Genomic DNA, 10,625 nt, shown 5'->3' on the forward strand with positions numbered 1-10,625 from the left:
ACCTGCATCTTTAATGCTTTTGAGCACATGCCTTTCTTTCCCTTTTACTATTATCCGAGGCTATCATTAGCATCCAGAAAACAATAATGTAATATCAAAATAATAATTTTCGTATTATTAAAACGCATGGATGAACACGAACAGCATAGTTGTGTGTATATTTATTTTAACCAATGTTTTGCATTTGGCCGCCGGGTGGCGCACGTGAACGCGCTTCACTGATAGACGCGCCTCCGCAGTGACGTCACCCTCGCGTGTTGCCGGTTCCGTATTTAAAGCGCAGAAGATGAGAGACGTGATGTGAGATTACCGGAAAGCGGAGAGAAGTGGTGTTCTACATTAGCCTATAACCGATGCAAATAATCAAACAGCTTTTAAAGAAGAAGAGTTACAAAAGAAGAGCATCTTAATTCTTACGTTTTTGTTTATTTTCTCTCAACTAAACAACATTCTGTTTTGGAATTCCCGAAGCCGGTGTTTCCTGCCGCAGTTTTCTTGCTGATATTTTTCCATCCTAAAGGAATGCCAAGGGAACTGACTCAAAACAGGATCCAAAAAATCTGGATTCCCTCTAAGGATGACAAACCTTCAATGCCCCGCATACGTAAGTAGATTATTTTCACTTTTTCTTTCATATTAAAGAATGGTGAGCAGCACAAAACTGCTGTCCAGTATGCCATAATGTTTCTGCAGATAGGGCATACATACTACTATTAGTAGTAGTAGTAGTGGTATAAGACCTAATATTATTATTTTCAACGGTAAAGCGCTGTTTACATGTAATAAAGTGAAATATTTGGTTAATATAAATGAACATGTGACTTACTAACTGTCGCGAGCACTTTCATTTCGTGTGCATTGAAACAGTGACAGTGATGGTCTTCGGGTAGCCATGACAACAGAATTAACTGGTTCTACACATTCTTAATTCTCGATTCTAAGAGCCTCGCGTGATTTGGTTGTCATGGAAACCCTCAAGCTTCGCCTTTGTAAAGACTTTCTTACTCAATGGTACACTGATGACGACATCGTGCACTGAATCAAGCTCTGAGTGGGGATTCGACAGGAATGTGGGAATTTTGCGTTTTTCATTCATTGTGGGCTATGATTAGTCGAATATATTTACCTGCGATTGGCGTGAGCATGATGACTGTAGCAGATGCTTATGAATTAGTCATTACACGTGCATTTTAATATCTGCTGCGTCAATGATGTCACTGTGGCCTTAGGCATCATTTACTGCAATATTTAAAAGCCCTATACACAAGAAGAACTCACGTTTTGTGTGTGGATGTGTGAAAGTGAACAATTACAAGAAGTATAATAATAATTTGAGCTCTATTTCGTCTAAATAATAATATAGTATAGCATTTCATTTAATTAGCATTTTCATTTCATTATTCAAAATAATCTGATTTTAATCATTTATTTAATGATATATTGTACAAGTATTTATTTGGCATGGTAGTATTTTTGTAATACCTTGAATTTATGCAGATTTTAATGAAAAAACATAGGATCCAGAACAGTGTTTTTTAATATCTGTTTTACAATATATTGCAGAATATAATGAGAACATAACGAATAATGAGAATTATAAACACACACACACTCACATGTTTACTAAATGGATTATCTAAATAGTATCCCCTTACATTAACCCGACCCCCAAACCTACCCATCACAAAAAACGTTCTGCATTTTTACATTTTTAAAAAAAAACTTACTTTAATTTTATACCAGACGGCCCTAAAGGGAGGTTTTTGGAGATTTGTTAGGTTTTGGTCACTTCTGGGTACAAATTTGTCCCCAAAATATAATTAAGCACACACACACACACACACACACACACATTAAATTTGGGGTTAAACATCCTTAAATGTCAAATAACATTAACACATGTCTAAAATGTTAGTAGCTCTAAAAATAGGCTTCAAAAAATATACTAATATAATTTAATACAATTTTCTTTTAATTTTGGGGTGAATCATGACCTACACATGAGCAGTTTCTGTCTGCTCAGTGTACGTGGACAAAAGCCTAATAAGATCATTGTCTCTGCTGACTGAGCTGAGTTTGAGGATCTTCTGAAGGATTAACCCCGACTCCTCTGGTTCACACTGCCCATTCACGTGGCCACCTGCCAATGGACATCAATAATCCAATGAGGAAAAACAGCTGTGTCCTTTCTCACTCCATGTTAGGGATCACTCTAACCCATAAATGATATGATGAAGTAGAAACACAATCAAAATATACGAAATTGCTTGAATCCTAGCCTAATGCACAACTGCGTAAATACATAAGTTTAATGGAAATTAATTTGCCACAAAACATAAGACATACTCACAAACATTTACTTTCTAGAGGATTTATATGTCTGTGTGTGTACGAGAAAGTGAGACTTATCTTGGTCTGACCCGGTTAACGTCTTTCTGCTGGCGGCGTGGAATGTGCACGTGCATTTAAGTGTAGTAAATGTTTAGTTTTTAAAATGCTTCTGTGCGCACATGGCCCGTGCTGTTTGATTGGCTGGCGAGGAGGGTCGCTAACAGGTTCCCAGGCACGTGATGAGAAATCAAGCGGGCACACACTGGAGTGACATTGAAAAAGCGTCCATACCCTTTAAAACCCTTAGGCTAATTGCATTTCTGTTGTTTCAGGAAAGTGTGACCATGTATTTCACTTCATCTTTGCGTTTCAGCACATGGAGGCCCCCACCTGGCAAACCCTCCAACGGTGATAGTGATGGTCGGGCTTCCTGCACGGGGCAAAACCTACATCTCAAGGAAACTCACACGCTACCTCAACTGGATTGGTATTCCCACAAAAGGTACAAAAATACCCAAAAATATATCACAAAAAGCAGCAGTGGAAATAAATATAAACTTTTATCACTCTAATTAATATTAAATTAATATATTTATATATTTGCTTTATTTATTTCACCTATACACAATAGTAACATTTTGCATGAATTCTTAATGGTTGAATATGTGTATTTGTAGTCTTTAACGTTGGCGAGTATCGTCGAGAAGCGGTGAAACACTTCAGCTCCTACGACTTCTTCAAATCAGACAATGAGGATGCTGTAAAAATTCGACAGTGAGTTGTGTGCTAAAGCTACACAATGCCATACTACACACAATTCTTCTTCAAATCATTTATGGATGGAGGAATTTTTATGGATATATATTGAGTAATATTAATTGAGTAATCCATATATAAATGGATTTCTACAGTAATTTCATTTCGTTTTGTCCCCAGGCAGTGTGCTTTGGCCGCTCTGAGAGATGTCAAGATTTATCTCACTGAAGAGGAAGGTCAAGTGGCTGTAAGTATCTGCCGCAAATGCATAAACAGTTTAGACACGCTAAAAGACGAGTAGATCATCACCACCATATCTTTCCACAGGTTTTTGATGCTACAAACACAACCAGAGAGCGGCGGGATATAATCCTGGAGTTTGGTGCCAAAAATGGCTTCAAGGTCAGTCGTATTCTCTGGAAGATTGCTTTTGAGGACAATTACAGTGATGAAGAAGACCACTAATACAAATGTACTTTGCAGATTTTCTTCATTGAGTCTGTTTGTGAGGACCCAAATGTAATCGCCTGTAATATTTTGGTAAGTCGTATGATAAAGATAGTTTAGTCTTATATGTATTTCGTCAGATAACTAGTAATAATCAAAGCCTTTTTGTATATAAAGTTTGCAAAACCTCTGAACATTACAATAATCCCTAAACAGGAAGTGAAGGTGTCATGTCCTGACTACCAAGATTGCAACAAGACGGATGCCGTGGAGGACTTTAAGAAAAGAATTGAATGTTACAGAGTGAACTATCAACCGCTTGACCCTGACCAATATGACAGGTACACTACCTTTATACTTTCTTTGGCGCTGACTTTGTGTCTTTAATATCACAGGCTTAACCACTTTTCCTTGATTATCCTCAGGAATTTGTCTTTCATCAAAGTGATAGACGTCGGTCGCAGATTCCTGGTCAACCGTATTCAAGACCACATCCAGAGTCGGATCGTCTACTACCTGATGAACATCCACGTGCAGCCGCGGTCTATTTATTTGTGCCGTCACGGTGAGAGCCAACACAACTTGCAGGGCCGACTGGGCGGAGACTCTGGGCTGTCTACACGTGGACGAAAGGTACTATGCTCTTAAATCTCGGAAAAGAATGCAGTACGAAGGTACGACTTGGGTAATTACTTTTAAATAGCCCTTGCCTCGTTATGAAATGACACATAACTTCACAAGCCTTCATAAACAGTCATGTTCTGCCATGAAGCTCAGTTTGGTGCCAAGGATGGTATTTGTAAAGTTTAAAAACAGTGTGTTCTTGTACAGAGTGCTAAATTACCCATGTGTCCAATTTGTCCAAACTCCCCGGAATAATAAATCGTCCCACTCTGTAGTTTGCAGGAGCTCTTGCTAACTTTGTGGAGGAGCAGAACTTGAAGGACTTGAAGGTTTGGACGAGCCATCTGCGTCGTAGTATCCAAACCGCCGAGGCCCTCAATGTGCCGTACGAGCAATGGAAAGGCCTGAATGAGATTGATGCAGTAAGTTCTCCAGCATGCATCTCTGGTTTGGTTTTTGGGCTACGCTACTCGATTTCCATTCCCGTTAAACGTGTGTATGGTGTCTGCAGGGTATGTGTGAGGAGATGACCTATGAAGAAGTAAGGGAGAGATTTCCAGAAGAGTTTGCTCTGAGAGATCAGGACAAATACTACTACCGCTACCCTTCCGGAGAGGTACAAACAGATGAAACACCTTCATTTGAATATGACAAAGTAGAAGAAAGTGTCCTTTAATGAAATGCTTGTGTTTCCCCAGTCATATCAGGACTTGGTTCAGCGGGTTGAACCATTGATCATGGAACTGGAACGACAGGAGAACGTTCTTGTCATCTGTCACCAGGCTGTGATGCGCTGCCTACTCGCCTACTTCCTGGATAAAAGTGCAGGTGAGATTCTTTAATCGATAGATCATGCAGAAATACTAACGCTCAAGTCATTCCAAACTCATATGACTTTCTTTCTTCAATGGAACACAATAGGAGAAGTTCAGCATATTGTCCCACGTACTCTTTTTCACACTAATGGAAGTGGAAGTTGAAGAGAATGGGAGTGCTGTTGAGCTTCGAAAGTAGTCCAAATGACTTCTGAAACCATTTGTAGGTTCACTGCAAAAATATACTTTAATGTCATCTCTATTGAAACGTGTGTGTCATGTACATTTGCAATGACGTTGCAATTTAGAACATTTAAAAAATATTAACTTTAAATGTAAAAGTGTGCTCTCTTTAAGTATACTTGTTAGCTTTTATTTCATAAATATTTTCTTTCTTTTTTTTTTTTTTATGTATTTTTAAGATTTGAAGTACACTACAAGTGCACATTCAGTACAATTAAGCACACTTGTTTTTCCACAGTGGTCAGGTTTGATTTTTTTCCTGAAAAACAACTTAAATTTTTTTTAAGCTATTATATGACTTTAGGGGCCAGTTGCATAAACATAGCTTCTATGTTAAGACCATGTCCTAAGAACTAGTCTTACCAATTAGCAGTTAGCCAAGGGGTAATTAGACTTATTTTTTCAGATTCAAATTAGGGGGATCTACATTTTTATGTAGCTGTTATGACCAGGCTTAAATAAAAAAAAAGTCAGATATAAGATTAGTCTAAGCATTTTATTCAACCAGCCTAGAAGTCATACGGACTACTTGAATTATGTTGTTTTGGTTGTTTTTTTTAGTGCGACAGCACCAATAACTTTCCTAGTATGGAAAAGAGCAGCATGAACATTCATCAAAATGTCTCTATTTGTGTTTCATGAAAGAAAAAGTCAGATTTGGTGAACTATCCCTTTAAATTCACCCCGTCATCTTCATCAGCTGACACTTTTCCGTCCTCAGTAGAAGTGCAGGTAACACTAGTTTAGGGTCCAATTCTCACTATTAACTAGTTGCTTATTAGCATGCATATTACTATTCATATTGTCTGTGTTTATTAGTACTTATAAAGCATATATTATTCTGCATAACTAAATTCTACATCCCTTAATCCTACACAATACCTAAACTTAACAACCACCTTACTAACTATTAATAAGCAGTAATTAGGAGTTTGAGCCCAAGTTGTAGTTGATAGTGAGAATTGGACTCTATTCTAAAGTGTGAGCAAAGTGCAATCATACTAACCTTTAATTTCATGTTGGCAGATGAGATGCCATACCTGAAGTGTCCACTCCACACAATCCTGAAGCTGACCCCAGTGGCTTATGGTACGATTTTTTAACTTATTATCTCTGACATATCTAATCTGAATAATATTGAAAAGTATAACGCTAACTAATTGTGTTATTTTTGGTATTTTAAAGGGTGCAAGGTTGAATCTATCTCTCTGAATGTGGAGGCAGTGAACACGCATAGAGACAGACCAGAGGTAAGCACAAACTCACACACGTGCATATACATACACACAAAAGATGTACCATTTCAGCTTCTGATATCTTCTTCTGTATTCTCTCTCTCTCTCTAGGAGGTGAAGAGAGGCCCGAGCACTCTGATAAGGAGAAACAGTGTGACCCCTCTCACCAGCCCTGAACCCAATAAAAAGCCTCGCATTGAGGGTCTAGATGACCCGACCATCAGAGAAGTGACGCCCGCCCAGCTGACCCTGTGTTCAACATCACACACCACACTCGCTCTGTCCACACAGGTGAGCCACAGTTACTGGTCATAAATCTATAAGCTGTGTCATATCTTCACTCTCATCATAACCCTATAGTGACATATTAATCATTTCATGCTTCGCCCTTTCATATTCTCTTCCTGTTTCCTTCCATATCCTTCCTCTTTCACCTTTATGTGCTACAGCACTGGCTTAGTGAAGCTTGTCTGTAAGTATTTCCTATTTCTGTTTCTTTCTTCTTTAAATAATTTCACCTCGTCGAACCTTTCCAACTTGACTTTCACATACTTGTGCCACATCCTTAAATGGGCCATAAAGTATAATGGATTTTTCTTAAATCGGTGTATCGACTTTTAAACGCAACAAGAAAACATTTCTCATATCTTTCGTTGTTGACATCCAGTCAAACTCAAACTATATCTTAGTGCAAATGTCACTTAGTTATTTACTGAAATTACGCTACAAAAAGGGGCCAATCAGAAGTCTTTGTGATTATGATGTCTCAAGTTCATTAACAGAAGACAACCTTCATTTACATAACATTACCTATTCAGTATTTTACAACTTGGCCTGCCCTGATGAACGTTATTGTGAACCATGGTATAAAGATTAACCAATCATAACCAACCTTATTTGCATATATAAGTCTAAAAGGGTAGAAGAGAGGGTGGAAAATGGCCACGTAAAACCAAATTATAACTGATTATGCTGTAATCTTACAATATGGGTCCTTTAAATGTGGTATTGATGAAGAAATACATGTACACAAGCACAGTAGTTACACACCACTTCATGTTTATATCTTCATAACATGTAGATACCAGCTTTCTCATTTGTTCTACAAATGGTCACAGTCTGTCTCTTGCTCATCTTTTCCATGCTTAAAGACGCACTTTTTTACATTACCTACAAGTGGTTTCAGTGCTGCTCTTTCAGAGGTAATGCTCACAGAACCTAATAATGTAGAGTAGCTAAATAGTATAGCAATTTGTGAATAAGAACTGATTTTGGGACTAAATCTACAGAAATCCTGCAGAATACATCTGAATGTGGTAAAATGTGTGAAATGGAGGTAGAATTACACCCTGTTTTATAACCGGTATGAACATCTGGTACTTACATTTAGTGCTTGCTAACCATCCGAAACATGTCAATTACAAAATACCAGGTGTAAACAGGGTCAAATTAGCAAAATATTCAATAAACAAACGCGAAAGGCGTGTAAAATATGTAGAGCTTGCATTCGTTGTTCGAATTCTCTGAAAATATGTGAGCGTGCAGATTCCATGTAGACTTGTATAACGATAATAGCAAGTTTCTGTTATGCTAATTGCTAAATGCTATTAGCTGGCTAGCTGCTAGCTTGAGTAGACCAACTGTTCAGTAATTAACCGAATGTTCTGCATCATTTTTTTTCCGCAGAACCTGAAAAAATGCTCTATGGAGTGCCACGAACCCCCTCAGCTCTGCCTGTGACATTGTTCGGCTATATGGCTTTACTCAACGCGGACGAGTTTCCTGCCAAGCTGCTTCCTCTTTTCCTCTCACAGAGGAGTGTGCATCCTTCTCCCAAAAAAATGGACACTGAGTGCCACCTGGGTTTTTCTATTCGTCTATGAATTCATGATTAATGTACGTATTGTTTGGTTTGTACCAGTATGGAGATTGATGTTTTCTCTGTGTGTTTTGTGTATGAAGAGAAATCAGAGCCCAGTGGCAGGGATTAAACATTCGGCTAAGTGATGTTGTCAACCACCCCCACATTTTTGGACACTATTCCCTGTTTACATAACAGGATACCACTTGTAGATGTTTTTATTCTAGTCTCGGCTAGTTTTTTTTTTAACACTGACGGTAAGAATATGCCCTGAACTTTGAAGGATGACACTAAAACAGACCAAAGATCTCCTGCAGATGCTTGCGGGCTGATTTATGTCTATTCTGCACTCACTTTCAAAGATATGCTGCAAATTAATTGCACATTATAATTGCACATTTAGATTATTTGCATCTTCTGAGTGCAACAATGAATCTTACCATTTTTTTATGCTGCTCAGTTTTGAAGGCTGTTTAAAAGTTCTCATGTTGTCCACTGCAGTTTCAGATGATTTGTGTTATGGATTGTGAGTGTTTTTTTGTGTGTTTCGCGACAAGGTCACTGTGCGAGGTTATAAAAACAGGGTGTTTTATGCATCTTGGACAAAGTGAAAGTGTTTATATTTGTTGTTTATAATTAATGTATTTTATGGCGTGACGCATATCAGATACATTTTTATACCGTTCATTGATTGATTCCCTAGAGTGCCTAGTGCTTGAGCGATCAAGCCAGACCTGCTTTTTTACATTCTACTATGAGAATTATGTTTAAAAAAAAACAAAATTTGAATGAAATTAATACGTTTTTTTTTATTTCAGTTTCACTTTTGTTAGCATGTCTCAGCCTGAACAAGAGATTAAACTTGTAGCCTATTTGATAATTTGTGTACAGATTTACCCTTGTAATTCAAATGTTTACGGTTTGTTTTAATTTTTAGAAATAGTCCAATTTTAACTCTTCGAATCTAAGTACCAGCTTTAACTGTAAATGTATGGTTTCTATGTATTCTATTCATCACACACCTATAGGTGCAATGTTGTACATTGGCTCGAAATGGTAATTCATTTGTTCGCTTCTTAATACTTGAAACTTATTTTGTAATATCTTTCCTTTTTTTGTTAAAATAATATTTATTTATTTGTACTAGACTTTGTGTTATTAAGCACTTTGTTCATTGCTGAGTTTATATAGCATATCATCAAGTCTAATTGTCTCTTTCTAAAGGAAAGTGAATCATTTATATGCATTTACTGAATCAATAAACAGTCTAAAAGAGAATTTGTGGGTTTTTATTTGTTTTCACAGAACTGCATTTTCTTATCTTGTCATTTTTCCATAAATGGTCAGATACAGGGCGACAGTTTCCCATTTGTTTTTATTTAGTTACAAAGTATCCGTCAGTCCACATCCGAGCTCTATTTATGTTTTATGGCCCTCTGGACTCACCTGTTGGAACAGATATTAACTGTTGCCCTCAATGGAAACTCATTGTATAACCAGTCAGCCTTTCATTTACCATTCAAATTATTGTGAGATGATGCAATTTACATGTCACTTTAGTCACAAGGCATCTGTCACATGCCAACTTTTCCCTGCAGCAGGAAGGCAACATTAGATTAAACCTGAAAACATCGGATTTGTATAAACAGTTTAATAAACAGTGTAAACAAAAACAGCCATTGGTAACAGGATCAGCACAGATGGGAGTTTAGTTTTAAACAACACCAAAACATGATATATTTTCCTGGAGAGAATATTTAGTTAATTCTCAGGAAAACAATTTGAGTTTATTTTAAATCTTTGTATGTGTATATTTATTTAACTTTCATTAATATATATATATTTTTTTTAAAGTAGGGCAAGGGATATATTTTATTTAGAACATTATATATTTGATTCCTTTTAAATTAAAGTTATGAACAAAAATAAAATGTGATACAAAAAAAAGTAGAGATTATTTTCACCCAGAAATTGCTATAGAATTTCACAATTATTTACAAAGAAACAGCAAGTAACACAATGAATGAAATACGAAATTTTGAAGTAGAAAGACTTAATTTTCTTGTAAAACATACTCAAATAATCTTTGTTTTATTTTCTTAAAGTTAGAATTTTTTATTTTTTACTTTGCATGGACAGAGTATGTAGTTGAATCATTTTCAGTATATAAATACAGTTGTGTGTGTGTGTGGTTGTGTGGTTGTGTGGTTGTGTGTGTGTGTGTGTGTGTGTGTGTGTGTGTGTGTGTGTGTGTGTGTGTGTGTGTGTGTGCGCGTGTGTGTGACCATATTTAAGGCCTATTTTCACTGACCT

At 36.9% G+C, this 10,625-nt stretch overlaps 1 protein-coding gene across 3 annotated transcripts; it reads left to right on the forward strand.

The window, feature by feature from the left end:
* Nucleotides 1-351: 351 nt before the first annotated feature.
* On the forward strand, nt 352-8,906 carry pfkfb3 (6-phosphofructo-2-kinase/fructose-2,6-biphosphatase 3). 3 transcript variants are annotated; one of them, XM_056260450.1, is made up of 16 exons: nt 352-604; nt 2,705-2,833; nt 3,009-3,105; nt 3,268-3,334; nt 3,415-3,489; nt 3,571-3,627; nt 3,751-3,875; nt 3,960-4,167; nt 4,434-4,580; nt 4,670-4,774; nt 4,857-4,986; nt 6,243-6,305; nt 6,402-6,466; nt 6,563-6,742; nt 6,901-6,923; nt 8,138-8,906. In XM_056260450.1, exons 1-16 carry the CDS (start codon nt 523-525, stop codon nt 8,142-8,144), a joined length of 1,560 nt encoding a protein of 519 aa, XP_056116425.1. In that variant the 5' UTR covers nt 352-522; the 3' UTR covers nt 8,145-8,906. The 3 variants fall into 3 exon arrangements, with proteins under 3 accessions (XP_056116425.1, XP_056116423.1, XP_056116424.1); XM_056260448.1 differs by lacking the exon at nt 8,138-8,906 and adding an exon at nt 7,603-7,768; XM_056260449.1 differs by lacking the exon at nt 6,901-6,923.
* The last annotated feature ends 1,719 nt before the right edge of the window (nt 8,907-10,625 follow it).

Source organism: Rhinichthys klamathensis, unplaced genomic scaffold, assembly GCF_029890125.1.
Source record: "Rhinichthys klamathensis goyatoka isolate OS25496 unplaced genomic scaffold, OSU_Roscu_1.1 h1tg000176l_1, whole genome shotgun sequence".
In the NCBI taxonomy this organism is placed as follows: Eukaryota; Metazoa; Chordata; class Actinopteri; order Cypriniformes; family Leuciscidae; genus Rhinichthys; species Rhinichthys klamathensis.